At 48.4% G+C, this 18522-nt stretch overlaps 1 protein-coding gene across 1 annotated transcript in view; it reads left to right on the top strand.

The window, feature by feature from the left end:
* Positions 1-17093, top strand: part of ITGB3 (integrin subunit beta 3) — a 474184-nt gene extending 457091 nt beyond the window's left edge. The window contains exon 15 of the mRNA XM_078645100.1: positions 12481-17093. Coding sequence (XP_078501226.1) covers positions 12481-12552 — 72 coding nt within the window. The 3' untranslated portion in view covers positions 12553-17093. The remainder of the gene's footprint in view (positions 1-12480) is intronic.
* Positions 17094-18522: the final 1429 nt, after the last annotated feature.

Below are 18522 nucleotides of genomic sequence, written 5' to 3'. Positions count from 1 at the left end.
TGCTCGGTGGTGCTGCAGCGGCACCAACAGCATATTGGGGCCTCTGACCGCAACGTCAACGTCATGGAATCTATGATCCCAGGTGGTTGGAGCGGGCCTGCGGCGCTATTGCCACCGTATTTGTAATACGGCGGGTGTACTGCCACTGCACGAGAACTGCCTTAAATTGAACGGAAATAAAACGGAGGTGCTGATCGTGGGCAGGGCCCCCTCGGTATGGACCTCGGCATGGTGGCCTTCCACGCTGGGCACTCTACCTACCCCAAGCAATCCAGTGAAAAACCTTGGTATCTGGCTGGACAATAAAATCTTGTTCGAGCACCAGACCAAACAAGTGGCAGGCACGTGCTTTGGAATGCTGATGATCCTCAGAAAAACCCTGAACCTCCTACCACAGGCGGCCAGACAGACCCTAATCCACGCCTTAATTACATCCAGACTGGATCATGGAAATGTCTTGTACTTGGGCACCAGCGCCAAGTGCTTACAGAGGTTGCAGCGCGTTCAAAACGCGGCGGCCCGCCTGATTCTGATGCTCCCTAAGAGAGCGTCAGCCAAGAAAGCACTTAAAACCTTGCACTGGCTGCCAATCAAGGAACGGGTGGTTTTCAAAGCACTCTGTGTAGGCCACCGGATCCTACAGAGGAAGGGCCCTACGTACCTTCACAACATGCTTGAACCTTACCTCCCGACGCGCCAACTGAGATAAAGTGGAACCAGGCGAGTCCAGGTCCCAAAATTCAACAGAGCAAGAATGGGGGGAAGATCCTTCAGAGTTATGACTGCCACTCACTGGAACAAACTCCCTCAGCGGTTACGACTTGAAACATCTGAAGTGGCTTTCCGCAAAGAGCAAAAAACCATCTTGTTCCCCACAAACCAACTAACGCGCCAGGGGCTGCCCAGAACTTTGCTCTCCAGTCTGTCACTCAGTTTTTTTTTCTCTCAGCGCGGGGACACACTAGCTAGTGTAACCAGGCACTTTATAAGCTTCATATAAATAAATAAATAAAACTGTGGGTTCGTTACTTCAATGAACTGCAAAACTTTTAAGAAGGCCCTTAGCCTTATGGCTCCGACTTCTAAGTAGTGCTCTAATACTGGTGTGAACTCTACTGTCTGATTCTGCACAAACCTAGGGGCATATTGTCAAGCATGGCGTTATAATTATCGCCGCTTTAGCGGCAATTTTGGCGATAATGGGCTTGATAATATGCCGTCGAGAATTCCCGTAGAGTCACACAAGAACATGGGCTTCTATGGGAATTCACAAGGGCGTATTATCAAGCACTTTATCGCCGCGTTAGTGGCAGTTTTCTGCTGCTAAAGCGGCGATAATTATAATGCCATTCCTTGATAATATGCCCCTTAGTTTTTAATGTGACCAGAATCCCTTGTGGCAGCTTTACAGATAGCAACTATATGTTCATTCCAAAGAAAGGTTTAAGAAGCTGATTTTGCCTAAAGGGAATGAGCTCACAAACCTTCTGGAACAGACTCTTCCATTGGTTTATAGCAGTTTATGAAACATTCCATCTAGAGAAGGCTTCTTTAAAAATTGCATCCAAGTATACCTAGTGGAGGGTAATATCTAGAGTTTATGGAATTTGATCACCATGTAGATGTTAGAGTCAGGCCTTGAAAAGGAGTCTGAAAGAAACACATATTGGTTGATACAGAAATACACACCACATTAGGTTAGATAAATGGCTTGTTCTGCACACCACAATGCACTTGCGTCAAATGAAGAAGGGAGGATCTGATGAGGAAACTTTTAAATCACTTAATTTAACTAATAGGAATAAGCTCTGATACACATTGGAATTTATAAGTGTTTTATTATGAATAATTCAATAAAATAAATAGATAAATAACGATTGAAACAAAGGAATCACATCAGCGCACATCATCAGTAGTTTCTTTTATCCATGTGCAATTCGCACGCCAAAAAATAATTTCTTAGTCCAAAGGAATCACGTCATGTAGACCCAAATCAATTTTTATTTCTTTTTAAAACCAGGTTCTTCACAGCCGACGCGCGTTCCGCCCCATATGGGCTTTCTCAAGGCCGAAAAACAATTTGCACATTTGGCACTCTGTCTACCAACGCCACTGTCTTTCACAATTCCTTCGCAAGTACTCTGTGCAATAAAGTTCCAAATGTAACTATATAATAGTAGAGGTGAACAGTCGTCCTTCTAAGTTGAAGTTATGGAGCCATGATAAGTTCCAGCATCAAGCCGTAAGCATTTCTCTGACCGACAAGTACGCGTGACCAGGTTCCATCGTGTCCTTCTCCCTCGCCTAATAACGATTGAAAGACAGCATTTGAGGTGAGCATTTGAGTGAACAAGTATCGATGGACTGGATTGTAGGAATAGGTAACACCTGATTTGAGCTCCAAAGTAGAAAGGAGAAAGAGTCTTATTGACCTTTGCCAATGTCTGTTGCACATGAGAGAGCTGCACGTGTCTGCTCAGTGTATCCTCTTGAATGTTTCTCCCCAAAACTGATGGGCTTGTGTGGGTCTCTGAAATCTAACAGCATAAAAATTTCACTTTCTTGCAGAATACGCCATGGTGGTCTGAACAATTTGTGGTGTTTACAGAGATGGATTTATTTTAAGACCAATATATTGCACCACACCAGTGCATGGTCATTATAATAAAAAATGCTTTGTACGTCATATTGTTTAAATATATTAGCTAATATATAGTATGTTTAATAAGCTGTTCCGTGGAGAAACTCATGACGTATTCCACTACTTCAACTTCTGGGCCAGTACTCCAGAGCATTTCCAGGGCAACAGTCAGGGGTGAATGGGCTAAAGAACCCTTTCAGCTCTGAGCAGCAGCCCTCTGTCTCTTTCTTTTCCTGGGATTTCCCATGGCCCGTACAGCTAGCCCAGCACTAGGCAGTTGCTATGTCTGACCAAATGATATAATATTTGGGCCCATGAGATCATGTATAGGCTAAACAGCCTCCGCTTATGACACAGTCATGAGAAAACCATTTATTGGGTTGTCAATGGTCCACTGGTGGACAATTCTTGGAGTGATCTCCTCAGCCATACCTGGAGAAATCCATCTTGAGAATAGATTGGTGGTAAGTATGACAAGGGGTCTCTCCTTCCATTTATAGGGCAGGAGGATTTATCAGCCCATGTGGGCCTCTGGCTTGTCCTTTATCGGAAGCTGCATCTAAGTGAACCTTTGTTTTAAAGCTGTATGCATTCTAAATATCCCTCAGTATATCACAAATGTCATATCAGATGAGACTGTGTGGCCGAAACTGAAGACCATGAATTAGGCTTGCAAGATGAGAGTTAGCGTGTTTATGTGTCCCTGGTGTTGAGTAAGGCTGCTTTAGCAATAAGCATGTAATTGATATCTACATTTATCTTATAAAGTTCTGAAGATATGTGCAGAAGAGGACAAAAAGAGGGAAGAGACCAGCCTCAGGTGACATTCTAGGGTTGCCACTTTTCCAAAAGAAAAAAATCTGCCATTTGTTCACTTTTTTAGTTTCTGCAATGGCCGGACATGGCACTTACATAGAATTTTAAATAAAATTGCCTGTTTTAATTTTTAATATGACTTTTCTGCCTTTGTTTACTTTAATTATCAGTCAGGGTGGGGCGTGGCCAAGCAGCATGGCCGACAGGACGTGAGCTCCACCAGCTCCGTCCCGAAGACCGTTAATATCCTGTCATTTCCCCTGCCCGGACCCTCTCGTCCCGGGGAAAGCGTGTCGGAGAGGCGATAAGAGTCCCGCCGAGCCCCTGTAACTGGAGGAACGGACCCGTGGTCGGTGTTCCGCCGCATCCTGCGGCCTGGCTGCTACTGTGGGCGGCGCCGGCGTGCCCTTTCACGCGGCACCGCGGCTTTGGCCTTCTCGCTGGACCGGACGGCGGTGGAAGGGAGCAGCGACCCCAGCCTGTGTGCGTAGCTGCTGCCCGCCGGCTGTCTGCTGTGGGATCCCCGGCCCGGGACCGGACAACTGCGGTGCCGGAGGACTGAGGCTCTACTGTGAGGCGGTGAGGAGGGGAGCGGGACGGGGGTGCCGGCCATCTTCCGTGGCCTCGCTGGGCTGGAGTGCGGAGGGGGCCCCCCCATCTTTAACTGCTAGCGCTGCACGTCGGACGACGGAGCGCCTTCATTTGGGAGTGGGGGCTGAGGAACCACTCTGCACTGGCCCCCCTCTTCTGGCGCAGAGGTGCGTGTGGGGGCCCTGGTCTGCTGTAACCCTGCCGGGGTCCGACCATACTAAATTGGCACTCCTGTACCCCCTCCCGCTGGCCGGTATCCTGTGCCCTGAGGCAGATCGGGATCCCTGTCATCTGTGAGACGCCGGGGGAGCTCCCGGAGAGCTGTTGCTGGACCCGGCTGTCCGCCATTTTGGAGTTGGTCTTGGGCGGCATCCTTGGATTGGGGGCGGCCGATAGTGGAGTCCGTCTGTGCCTGCTCTGCCCTGCTCTCTGGTGGGGGTGGCCCCGTGCTGCTGCGCTCTGGTAGCACCTGACTTGTGACCTGCGTTGCCTCCTGTGATCTTGGTCTTGTGGACCCGGGCACTGCTTGCCTGTTTCCCTTCGGCGCTGTGGTGACGCCTACTCTACCCTGCTTGGGCGGCTTCGGGGAAGGCCCCATTGAGGACGTCGCTTTCTGGTGCAGCAGATATGACGGGCCGGACTGGTCGTGGCCCTAAGGCCACCCAACCCAACACGATCACTCAGTACACTACCCCATGTCTGCCGCCGCAGAGAATTACGCGCCAAACGGGCGCTGGAGATGGCGATGGGGTTGGGGAGTCGCCGGAGCCGTCCAGAGCGGAGCTTCTTAAAGCTATACAGGGTTCACACACTGCCCTAGAACGCCAGATCGAGACGGTGTCCGTGGATGTGAACCTTTTAAGGACTGACCTTCGCAAGGTGGCGGATAAAGTCTCGGACGCGGAGGGCAACATCACTCAACTGCAGGGGGAGGTGGCGTCCCTACAGAAGTCACTCTCTCAGCTTGCCTCTACTACCCGAGCATTGGAGAGACGCGCCGAGGATGCAGAAGGTAGGGCGCGTCGGAGTAACATACGTGTCCTGGGGGTCCCGGAGCGACTGGAGGCAGGGAACCCTGAACGATTCCTGGAGACCTGGATTCGGGAGCATCTCTGTCCGACTGGATTGTCCAGTGTCTTCATTGTGGAGCGGGCCCACAGGGCCCTGGTGCCCCCTCCGCGTCCTGGAGAGGCCCCTAGAGCCCTCATCGCAAAAATCCTCAACTACAAAGACCGAGACTGTATCCTTAAGGCGGCGAGAGAGTCGGGGCCCCACACGATTGAGAACAGCCGAATCTCCGTTTATCCCGACTATACCCAGCAGGTGCAGGAGCAAAGGAAATCCTACTTGGGGGTCAAACAGAAGTTGCGCCTACATGCAGCTGCAATATATGCTTTTATACCCCGCTAAACTCAAGGTGCTCTCCCAGGGCCGGGCGCACTTCTTTGAGACGCCAGCAGAGGTATGGGAGTGGCTCGAGATCAGAGGAGATGATCTGCCCCCGGGTGAGAGAGGGGGATCGCGAGATGTGTGGGGGACCAGGCCGCAGAGACGACGGCGTGGCAGGAGGAATCGCCGTTCTGGATCCCGTGGTCCTCCTGAGACTCGGCCCACGGTGGGTCCGGACGGGGCCATCCAGATGGAGGCCTCGCCTGAAGGGGCTGAGACAAGTTTCCACGGTGCGGCTGCACCTGATGACATTTTGGTACCGGATACCCTACAGGAGACGTCGGTGGACGTAGACTCTGTGGCCCCGGTGATCCCGGAAACTGCCTTGCAGACCCTGGACTTGGGATGATCCTTGGCCTGCCTGCATTGCCTCTGCTGTGCGACTGCTGTTATTGTATGGTTCCTTATGGCCCGGCAGCTCTTGGACCTCTGCTCGTTCGGAGTGGATGTTGCGAGTGTTTGTTCACTGATCAGGTACCCTGTACTTGGCGAATGGGTTGCATGTGCACCTAGTGATGGGGGTGGTGAGTGTGAGCTGCTCCTCCCGCGTTGCTGACTTGGGGGGGGGGAGAGGTGTCCGGGTTGTATACCGGATTCGTTGGGTCTTTCGGGGAGCTGGGAGGGGGGGTAGGTTGGGTTGTTCTGTTGTGTGTGTGTGTGAGTAGAGAGTGTTGAATGGGGTGGCTGTGCACGTCCTGGCACTGGCGGGGGAAGGGCGGGGTGGCGTTACTGGTTGTTGCTATCCTATTGCTCGTGGGTGGTGGGGTTTCGGGGGTTCCAGTCGAATTTTCGTGTGTTGGGGTTGTTGGGGGGCGGGGTCTGGGGTGTGCTAATGATGGCACTGGCATTTGGCGCATGTTGCTTCTGCTTGGCGGGGCGCTTGCTTTGAGCGATGCATTTTTGAACTTCTTTGTAGCATGGGCCTACTGGCGACAGCCTAGGCTGTGTGTATACTGCTGCCCGGCTGGGCGTGAATGGTGGTCATGGGGTTTAAATTCTTGACGTGGAATGTGCGTGGCCTGGGTACGTGCACTAAGAGACACAGGGTCCTCACCTTCCTAAAACGCCATGGGATTTCAGTTGCTTGTTTACAGGAGACCCACTTGGATGATGATGGTGCGCAGCGACTGGCCAAAAAATGGAGAGGCCAGCTATTCCACTCCTCCTACTCTACGTACGCTAGGGGAGTCCTAATCTGGGTGGCCCCTGGGGTTCCATGCGCTGTCCAATATATTGATGCGGATGTGGAAGGCAGGTACATATTGGCGAAACTCAGATTGGACGATAAGGTCCTTCTGGTCTTTAATACGTACGCGCCGAACGTTGATGACCCGACATTTTTCTCCCAGATGCAGGACCTAGTGGCTCCTAGCCTGGACGCGCCCCTTCTTTGGTGCGGGGACTTTAACTGTGTGCTACATCATGAACTGGACCGTGATCCACCTCGGGCGGGAACTAAGCCCCGTATGACGGCGTGTCTGCGGGACGTGATGCATAATATAGGGGCGATCGATGTTTGGCGCGCGTGTCACCCCACGCAGAAACTTTACACTTGTTATTCCCCAACCCATGGCACTCATAGTAGGCTGGATAGAGTGTTGGCGGCCAATCTCCCTTCCTCTCTCACGTTGACGGTCACGCACCAGGCCCGATACCTGTCGGATCATGCTCCGGTCACGTGCGTGGCGCAATGGCCTGACCGGATGGAACGTCCCCGCTTGTGGAGACTGCCTCCTGATCTGCTCCAAGATCAGGTGGCCCGGGATCATGTGGCAGCGACCCTCTCCGATTACCTGGAACTTAACTGGGCGGGGAGTGACTTGTCTTGCTCCACTAAGTGGGAGGCACTGAAGGCGGTCGTCCGTGGTGCGTGCATGGGCCTGACGTACGGGGTCAGGAAACAACTACTATCGGACTTACAGACTGCGGAGGCTGAGCTCTTGCGCGTCCAGGCCCGCCCTGACCCGGACGTCTCGGGTCAACGTGTGGAGGGCCTGGCCCTTGAGTCGATCCATGATATTCTCACGAGGCTCGATCGCTTTACGCTGGGCCAATATAGACAGAGACTGCATCGAGAGGGGGATAAATCTGGCCGCTTGTTGGCCTGGATACTTCGCCGGGAGTTCACGGCTGAGCGTATAGTAGCCCTGCGGGCGCCCAATGGTGATATGGTCCACTCGGAGGCTGCTGTACTCACAGTTCTGCGGGACCACCTGCGGGCTGTGTATGAGCCCGACCCAACTATATCCGAGGAGGTCTACCACCCCTACCTCGAGGACATTGGATTGCCGACCCTCCCAGAAGCGGCGGCAAAGGACCTTGATGTCAAACTGACGCTCGGTGAAATCTCTGCGGCGATTGCCGCCCTCCCACGAGCCAAAACCCCTGGCGGGGATGGATTCCCTGCAGAGTTTTATCATACATTCGGGCCCATCCTGGCCCCCCTCCTTTTGCAGGTTTACAATGAAGCCTTACGCACGGGTGACCTCCCGCCCACCTTGAATCAGGGTGAAGTTTGTATGATACTGAAGCCGGGGGGTGACAGCACAGACCCCGCTTCGTATCGTCCTATCACTTTGATTAACTCGGACGCGAAAATACTGACCAAGCTGTTGGCTAATCGCCTTGCCCCACATGTGGCTCAGCTCGTCCATCCAGACCAATGTGGCTTTGTCCCTGGTCGTAATACGGCAATGAACCTACGCCGCCTGAACCACGTATTGCACGAAGTCCGGGGGCGAGACACTCCCCATGTGCTGGTCTCCGTTGACCTGGCTAAGGCCTTTGATACAGTGCATTGGGGTTACCTCATGCATGTCCTTCTCAAGATGGGATTTGGACCCGGCTTTCGAGAATGGATACGGATCTTATATAGAACTCCCCGGGCCAAGGTGCGTCTGGGTTCGGCCCGCTCTGATGAGTGGACGTTGGGGAGGGGTACCCGACAGGGCTGCCCATTGTCCCCCCTTCTATTTGCCCTCGCAATTGAGCCCCTGGCCATATCAGCCCGTAAGGAGTTACATGAATGGGGTATTGTGGTGGGAGATACTACTAATGTCATCTCCCTTTACGCCGATGATGCGCTTTTCTACCTGACCTCTCCGGTGGAGGCCCTCCCCACTCTGTTGCGCCTCCTGGACCGCTTTGGTGCGGCCTCGGGCCTGCGCATAAATGTTACTAAGTCCCTGGTGTTCCCACTGACTCCTGATGATCTCGTCCCGATGACGGATTCTCACTGTGCGGGCCTCCGGTGTGAACGTTTGGCGTTCCGGTACCTGGGTATACAGGTGGCCGCTTCTGATGAGGCTCTCTTGACCCATAACATGGACAGGATTCTTGTGGCCCTCCGCAAGTCCGTTGTATTCTGGAACACGCTCCCTCTCTCCCTTATGGGCCGTCTGGCAGTTGCTAAGATGGTGATGCTCCCTAGAGTTCTGTATGTGCTGCAGAATACCCTCTGCCTGTTGCCCCCCCGGGTGTTTCGCACACTAAATTCGCTCCTTACATCTCTTCTCTGGGCGGGTGGTCGCAGCAGAGTTGCGTTGCGCACGGTGACGCAGTGTTGGGATGCGGGAGGCCTTGAGGCCCCGAGATTTGACTTATACTACTATGCTGCACAACTTCTCCCAGCGGCCAGATGGTTTGCTGACACTGAGAACTGGGAGTTGGCCTTGTTGGCGGGAGTGGCTTCGGACAGGGTGCTACAGCAAGCTCTCATGCAGGGCCGGGGCGCCGACGGTGCGCTGCCCTATGTCGTCAGGCATACGGCCCGCATTTGGCAGCGCTTCGTTGAACGCGTTTTGTGCCGTGCGCCATTCCATAGGGATCTCTCCCTTTGGATCCTGGCCCCAATACTCAAGATGGAGGCGAATATGTCTTTCCGAGAGTGGCGCGTGGGCGGTTGCGAGACACTTGCGGATCTCTATCCGGACGACTCGTTTGTGTCATTTGAGAGAGCAGCGGACTCATTTGGACTGCGTGAGGGCCAATACCTGCATTATGGATGTCTCCGGGATGTAGCCAGGACGACGTGGCCCCAATTCCCAGAGGCGCCCGAGCTCACTAATACCCTGGACATCATCTTGTCCTGTGGCAGAGGTAGGAGACTGATTTCCCTTCTTTACTCAGCGATGCGCAGGGACTCGACTCCCCCATTGATGCCTGCTTGGAGGGCTTGGGAGGCGGACCTGGGGATTGAGTTGGATCCGGCCCAGAGGAAGCGGATAGGGATGTTGACTCGTAAGGTCTCTTGTAATGCGCGTTTCAAATTGATACATTTTAACTTTCTCCATCGCACCTATATGACACCTGCCTCCCTCCACCTTATCTCCTCGGACAGGAGCCATACTTGCCCGAGGTGTAATGCTGAACGGGCGGGTTTCCTTCACCTGGCCTGGGAATGCCCCTTAGTACATGACTTTTGGGTCGAGGTGGTGGCGCACATTACCCGGATTACGCACCTTGCGATCCATCTGGAACCGATTCACTGTTTGCTGGCGCTAGTGCCAAAACCCAGGAAGAGGGGTCTGTCCTACAAATTACTACAACTCCTGTTGGTTCTGGCGAGAAGGCGGGTGGCCATTACTTGGATGGGACAGAGGGCGCCTGAAATCTCCAGTTGGTTACGGGACGCTAGGGAATGGGCCTTAGCGGAGGAGTCACATATGCAGAGCTCACGAAGGGATGGGAAGCTCCAGGATGACTTACTCGCTTGGAGGGCCATGTGTATCGAGGGGATGGAGGAGGTGGACTCTGACGCTACCAGCGCGGAGCTGTTTTCCTCCGCTTCCTCGGAGTCTGATGTTGCTGGGGAGGGTTCTGGGGTGTAGTGTCTTGAGGTGATGTAGCAGTACCCTGAGTCATGCCGATATTCCTTGTTGCGTACACTTGTTTGTCATTGTGATTACCATCGACCACGTTCTATTGTGAGGTTCGCTCTGAAATGGGCCCTTGCCTATATCTCCTTATGTGATTGCATCAATGCCACAAATGCCGTTCATGGGGTTCTTGTTCTTGTTCTGTTTTTGTTTGGACTGGTAGAGCATCATCTACGAAAATTGGCGAAGAAATTGATATTGCCCAGGGGATTCTGGGAGCACAAGAGCAAATCCCTTTTATTGTTTCGCAGGTTTCACGAGTTGCCGCCCTGCCTCCGGGATGTGGGCCGTATCTGGCTGTGTACCTCCTTTTGGATCTGACCTTCCTGGTCCGTATGTGTTAACTGCCTTGTTGCTTGTATGATTTGTGCCTCTTTATTTTACTCGCCGCCAAGAAATAAAGTTTGAAAAAAAAAAAAAAAAAAATTATCAGTCAGGGTTTGTTAAGGCACCCCTAGAACACAATTTAAAGTGATTACTTCTTTTATTTATTATTATTATTATTATTATTATTATTTATTTTTATAAAGCGCGATAGTCACCCGGAGGTATCCCAGCGCTAAAGAACCATGAATTCACCAGGTCGAAGGGGGAGAACTAAGCAGAGAAAAAAAAGGGAGGGGGAGTACAGATTTAGGGAAAAAGATGGGTTTTTAACAGTTTCCTGAAGCGCAGGTATTGAGGTTCAAGACGTAAATTACGGGGAAGTGAGTTCCAAAGGCGGGAGGCTTGTACTGAGAAACGTCTACCTCCTGCTCGGGTTTTCCTGAATCTAGGGATGTTGGAAAAATTTTCTGCATTGGAGCGGAGGGACCTAGAGTTCCTATAGGGAGTGATGATGTTACTGAGAACAGGAGGGCCTTGATTCTGCAGCGTTTTATGAACAAGACATAGGGCTTTGAATTTGACTCTCTCCCTTATGGGGAGCCAATGGAGGAGTTTAAGAGCGGGCTTGGCAGATGATCTAGCCGGGGTGTTAGTGATGATCCGGGCAGCCGTGTTCTGAATTATCTGCAGTCTGGTGAGGGTCGCTTCGGGGGCACCCATGTAAATCACATTGCTATAGTCCAATCTCGATATGATGAGACCTTGGACTAAAAGTTTTTGGGATTTAGGGGGAAGAAGGGGCAGAACTTTCCTCAGAGATTTTAAGAGGCCGAAGCAGGTCCCTGCCACCTTCTTTGATTGTGAGGTAAAGGAGAGATCGGAATCGATCCACACACCCAAACTTTTCACCTCTTTTTTTGGATCAGGGGGTGGACCCAAACAGGCTGGCCAGCTGTCCAGGGGAAGTGAGGCTCCTTCCGGGCCTAGTATAAGGACCTCGGTTTTTGTCCCGTTGAGTTTTAAGGCTGATCTGTTCATCCAATGATGGACCTGCATAAGGCAGTTGAACAGATCAGCTTTCTGTTGCTTGGGATGGGATAGAGACACCACAAGTTGAGTGTCGTCGGCGTAGCTGACGACGCTCACTCCGAAAGGGATGATAACCTCCTCCAATGTGGACATATAGATATTAAATAAAGTGGGACTCAGGGAGGAGCCCTGAGGCACACCACATTGGAGGGGCATTTCGGAGGAGCGGGCGTTCTTTTCCCAGATCTGGTAGGACCGTTGGGCCAGGAAGGATGAAAGCCAGGATAGGGCTGTACCTTTCACTCCCACCCCAGCCAATCTTTTGATAAGAAGTTGGTGGTATTTAGTACTGAAAAAATACCGGCTTTACTAATTTTGTACTGGCTAGGACATTAGAATGCTGGTCAAGCCTGTAAAAAAATGGCCAGGTGGCAAATCGAGCTGACACCAAGGATTGGTTCTAGGATTTATTGGAATGACAGTTTCTATTTGTAATCCATCTGCTGTAAACCCTGTGTGGCCTTATCCATGCCAGACGTTCAAGCTATCCTCTTAAGGTAACACCATATGCCCTGAATATAACTAGATCTTTTAAACAAATTGAGTGGTTAGCCTAAAAATGTAGCATGGATTATCACCCCTCCAGCTCCCCACCCGGGATCTATGCTGGGCATCTCTTTGTTATAAACTAAGTGACACTACCCAGTAGAACTTGCATCCTGACATGAATTGTATGTTTTTTTCCCACAGGCGAACAACCCTTTATATAGAGGAGCAACATCTACCTTCACTAACATCACATACCGAGGAAATGCAGAATAAAATGCTGCTCAGATGTTTTGAAAGACGCCATCTTGGACATTTTTTGGACTCATGTTTACACAGCAATGTGTGTGTATGTGCGTGCATGTGCGAGTGTGTGGTTGCGTATGTGTGCATTAGTAATTTTCGGACTCACTGGTTATCGAACAATCTCCACTGGCAATTTTCTCCTCTCTAGCATAACCAATCTCGCACAACAGAAAACAACTGTACATGGGGCATCCGCTCATTCACAAGAGGATGCTCAAAGCGTCTCAGGTTCAGGAACACGGAGCTGTGATGTATTACTGGACAAAAAAGTGGAAAGTACATTGCAAAGAGTGACCAACGGAAGTACAAGAGCGAACGTTTTTCTAGGAGACTTGATGCACTATTTGTTTTCCAGTACTTTCAAAGGATGGACTTTCCCAACACGGTATCTTTGAACCAATGTAGCAATTGCAACAAATATCAGATATCACCATAAAAGACTAAACTAGGAATTACCACTCGTAATGAGAACCCTGCTGTCTGAAAGGTTATCTGCTATGACAAGAAGACATTTTGAAAAGTGAGTAAGTGCTTTAGAATTCTTCAAGATCTTTTTTGCAGTATTCAAACAGAACCAGATGCAGGTGAGCAAAGGATGGACGGTAAAAGTGAAAGCCTGTAAGAGACAGAGGCCAAACAAGGCCTTGAAGGATAAATGGCCTTGCCTTCCAAGGGGTCCCGCTGATCTGAGAACCAGCTTGTAGTTAAGCTAGGTTGATGCCCTCCTCCGAGTGGGCAGAAGTTGCTCACAGCACCAGGAGCTGTAACAAGTAGGAGAGAGTCTCAGAACCTAACGGGATCACTGTCTGCCTCACTCTCTAACAGCCTCATCACAAAGACAAGCTGGCTGCTTCAGTGGCGGCATCAATCGTCTGTCTCACCAACATGCACAACTGGCTGTCTCACCAACGGGCACCGCTGACCGCCTAGCCTACAGTCACAACTGTGTAACACCACAAGATGAAACCTGCTGCCTCATCAACAACCACAACTAACTTCCTCACTACTGTGGTACAACTGGGTGCCCTATATCCAGGCACAAATAGCTGCCTCACAGACAACAGGTTGCACAAAGAGCTACTTCACAGCTTGGACAATGGGAGAACAATGCATATCCCCACTGCCCTTGGAGAAGCTGGAAATAGGAGTGTTGTACTGACATTTTTAATTGAAATGAAAATACCACGAAGGCCTCCATCACATTCATAGAAGTCAACACAATTTTATTGTTTTCAAGGTTGGTGGATCACAGCATTGTAACAGTTTTAAATAATCATTAGTATAAAAGATATGAGTTTGAATCTGAACCCAATGAGCTGGCACAAGCACAATATAACATAATCTGTTCCTGGCTGCTTCATTGGCAGAACCTGCTTATCTATGAGGTGTAAAGTTGTAGTTTGAAAAGTCTTTTTAATTCTTGTAAAACGACAGGATGCTTTTGGGGGTTTTAACTTCACTTTGCATGATTTCAGCCTTCTTCTGTCCATGTTGGTCAGTAGTAATGTTGTGCCACAGAAAGGAAAGTGACAATCTCTGATTTTATGGGAGGCAGTCTGGTACCTCCTGCTGGTGGTAACCTCTCACCAGCCTAGTTTTGCCTTGCACTGTAACCGGCCGGACATACCGGTAAGAAGAGGATCCATGTTTTACTGCTGTTCTTTCATCACTTCCACTAGCACAACCAATTATAATAAAAAAGAAAGCACAAATAATGAGTACTTGAAACACATTGTTGCTCCATTTGGTGAAAAACCATCACAAACAAATTACCACAGTGCTTTAATGAAGAAACACACTGTCCTAAACACCTCAACTCGCCAAAACGTCATACAACATTTAGAGGATTCAAAACATAAACTAAAAAATATAGAATGCAAAAATAATGAACATACAGAAATGTTTAGCTAGATTTTTTTTACCTAACTCAATTTCTATCTATTGAAGGACTGGATTAAATTAACGTTTTAACCTTGCTCCGAACACATTTTTCTACAAGTTCTCGATGGTGGGATTTGGTGCATGTCGACATTTGTCTACATGGGTATTTCACTGCTGTCCTTATTTTTGTAGGTTATATTTTAAAGTCTATTTTTGTGGTCTACATTTTTTAGTCTTTATTTTTGTAGGTTAGAATTCTGTAGTCTGCTTTTCCACCTGATGTCCATTTCGAGACTATACTGCGATGTCTCTACACTGTGTACAACTAACGACTCTCTATAGCTTGTAACTGCACAGAATCTGTATATTGACTGTCATAAACTGCACCTGAATAGATGCTATAAACATTGCATCTGTACCTGGATGATCTCTGCGTCAACCTGTAAATAGTTTATCACTGTCTAATGTCTGTAAACAATTCCTAACTGTGCTCTCTTTTCCACCTGCGGTATTTGGTTGGCCTTCAGAAACCCACAACACATCCCTAGGTCACACACACAATTGGCACCTCAAGAAGGCCGAGGCCAGTCATGCTGTGGACTAAGTAGCACCAGCGGATGATTGTAGGTTGTGCGAGGTTTTCCAAGATCTACCCTTCTAAAATCTGTCTTCTTTCCCGTCAGTACAGTACATCAGTTGGTTAATGCATCTGCTGCATACATGAATGTGCAACCAGCAGTCATGTGATTCACGAGAGGTCCAACTTTGCCCCTCTTCATTCAGAGAGAGATCAATAAACCGGGTACAAATAAGAAGAGTAATAATCATGTTATTCCCAATGCTATAAGCCCAGAACACACTGGCAACAAGTGCTATGTGAACATGAATATCCTGTCCTCAGCCTGTTGAATAGTCCGGCCCTCTCTTCTGACTGTCAGAGTGAAGCCCACATTCCACCAGAGCAGGGTGTTTAGAAAAACCCGTCAGCACATCATCAGTAATGTCACAACAGCAGAACTTTTAAGGGTTCAAGAAACTGGCTTCTGGTTTGTGCATCCTGCAATATATAGTAAGCCAAGTGTTTGTCTTAGGGATTCTGACCGAACAAATCTATGCTGCTATTACTAATAACAGGCATCAGATATTAGAGAGAACTTGGATCACACATTGGGTGGGGATGTCTACGCCTAGGCCCACTTTAAAGCCATTGAAGCCTTCATATATTCACAAACCACAGGATCCTACTCTGTTAGTGTCACCACCTCTTCACCAGCAGTTCACGCTTGGACTCGCGAGCTCAGCTCACAGGAAAGACCCGCCCTTTGGGGTCTATGTTGTGTTTAGGCCTAGATACATCATTACTAGGTCAGACAAATGCACCTGCTCAGCAGAAGCCCCTAGTGTGTTTTTGGCTGACAAAAGTGAAGGAGTTTGTTCTATGTACTGTTATTAAAGTGCCAACTTGTGAGGAGCTTGGCACATGTTACACGATCAAGGAGAGGAGACCTTCTAATACTATGGACTTCGTTCCATCACAGAGGGCGCCAGCTGCTCCATGAATTTGGGAATTCCTTCACTGAGATGGGCTCATCCCAAGATATGAATCCATTCTGTAGAAACATGAAGAGAGGAATCCGGGAAATTGTATATAACAAAAGTGTATATGACACGGCACCTGTCCAGCAAAAGATACACCCAACATGTTCTGAAGAACAAAAGTTTCTTTACAGCTAAACAGAAAATAGGTTGTTACCAACACCTACCACCTTTAATTCCAAACGTTGTCTACATGTCATAGGCAGTCCAAAGTAATGTCATTTCGATATCATACCATAGACGAGAGACAATATGGAGGTAACAGAGGAAGCAATAAGGCTTTCAAAATGTTTGCCTCCTCTAAACAACCAGTAGAGACTGCCACCTCACAGACCCTGCTTTAAATCCATTGGTAATACCATGATGTGATGATAGCATTAACGCATGGTATTATGTCTGAGTTTAGAATTCTTTGCAAATAAATAAGGGATAGTTTCAAAATCATTGCAAAATTTTGCACATTTATTTGTACTTCCTTTCCACCAGCCTTTTACTGTTATTAAGCCATAACTGAATTTCTCTTATATAATGCCGTACTTTTAAGTTTCTAACATGATAGAAATGTGTGGCAACCCGATTACCACACATTTCTTCCATTACCGTGAGACTCTTATTAATCCCAGCACTTGAGTATGGAATTCGTTCGATGGGGGATACTGAATAGAACGAATGTTTAACAGTAGTTAGGGGCTTATTTACAAGCCCCTTGCGCCGCAGGTGCGTCACTTTTAATATGGGAATAAGTTACCTAAATACGCCCCTTAGTTTTTCCTACTGTGAATTGTCAGGAGTTTGGCCGCTGACCCAAAGGCACTGAGGAATCTTTTGTAACTGTACAAAATGACAAGTGTGTAAATTGGGGGCGCACACGCAATCTAATCTTCACTAAAGCAATTCTATTTCTTTATGTCACTGCTACACCAAGCCCACTTGCTGCATATTTTCATTTTTGCTTTTTTAAATTAAGTGTGTGGTCCTCCCAGGTGACCTATTTTAAAAATATGTTGAATAAAACATGCTCTTTTAAAATCTGATATTTGTCTTTATTTTATAAATGATTTGGTGTATGTGAACCATGGGCCTCATTTATGAAAGCCTTGCGCCACCGGTGCGTCACTTTTTCCCATGTTAAAAGTGACGCACCGGCGGCGCAAGGCCTTCATAAATAAGGCCCCATGTTGTGAATATAGGCTTATGAACAGTCTTTTTTCATAAAACAAGGTAAAAGCTTGTCCTTCGAAATCAAAATGCATTATCTTTTTTGTATGTACTTGATTATTGTTTAAGAGCAGTTTAGGAATGGGAGAGCTGCAATTGAGAATGATGAATACTTATACTAAAAATGTTGTGTATAAAGCAGCATAATTGTAAATTATATTTAGTTAAGTGCAATATAGGGGTACAGTTGCTAACAACTTTAGTAGTGCTGTAATGTTGTTCATATGTTGTATCAATGAATTGCGGTCAAACAAAAATCGGGCTGAATTGAGGTGACTGCTGCAGATGAGAAAAATGGATACATTGATGCACATCATTCACCGCAAATGAGTGAACTTGCTTCAGAATGGGGAGACATGGTAAAAGTGTTTCAGGCTGTAGAAATGTATTCTTTCAGGTAGTTTGGCAAATAGAACCACGAATGGTGATTGGAATGAAGTTTAATTGAACAATTTTTTATTGACCAAGGAGCTTCATCCAGTAATTCTGTTGTGCCCACAGACCCCTCTTATGTGTCCATATTTCACATGTTCTGCTGGACTTCAGAGCTGAAGGAGGCACAGCATGACGTTTCATTTGAACACACCCTCTGCTAACAATGTCAAATCATCTGCAAGTTAGGTACTATAGCCTTCTGTCAACGTCTCTTGATCTAGGAGAAAAACAATGTATTGCTTTTGTCAGCAAATGGTGGAAACCATAAATAGGGCTAAAACAATCTATTTCTAATTTGAGGTATGACATTTCTCTAAGAATTAGTGTATACAGAAGCAAATGACGAAAAGGACTAGACGACATGATGGATGCATAAATGAATTCCTCACATGATGCTTGTGATGGGGAAAAAAGAGAGAATGTGCGTGTTTGTGTGTGTATGTATGGGCTTGCTTGTGTGTCAGTCACTATCTCCAAAGAAACAGCATAAAACAGTAGTTGGCATTGGAAACATATGCAATGTTAGCTATCCAAGGGTGTTATGAAAGCCCCTGCGGTGCAGGGGGCCCCCATGCCTTCAGGGGCCGCACCAACTCTTTATGCCAATGAATTTCTGTGAGATATGAGAGACTAAGGGTCCCTATCATTTTGCGTTACCCGACTGTAGTTATCATCTATCAGTTCATGTCCAGTGTCCCAACACTAATCTGTTACATCCATGTGGATCATGGTGAAATGACATTACTAATCAATAATAAATATTCACAAGAAACTTGACAACTTTGGTGCTGATGGCAATCCACAGTAAAA

The sequence above is a fragment of the Lissotriton helveticus genome, chromosome 5_1 (genome assembly GCF_964261635.1).
Source record: "Lissotriton helveticus chromosome 5_1, aLisHel1.1, whole genome shotgun sequence".
Lineage (NCBI taxonomy): Eukaryota > Metazoa > Chordata > Amphibia > Caudata > Salamandridae > Lissotriton > Lissotriton helveticus.
This window is presented reverse-complemented; position numbering and strand designations above follow the sequence as displayed.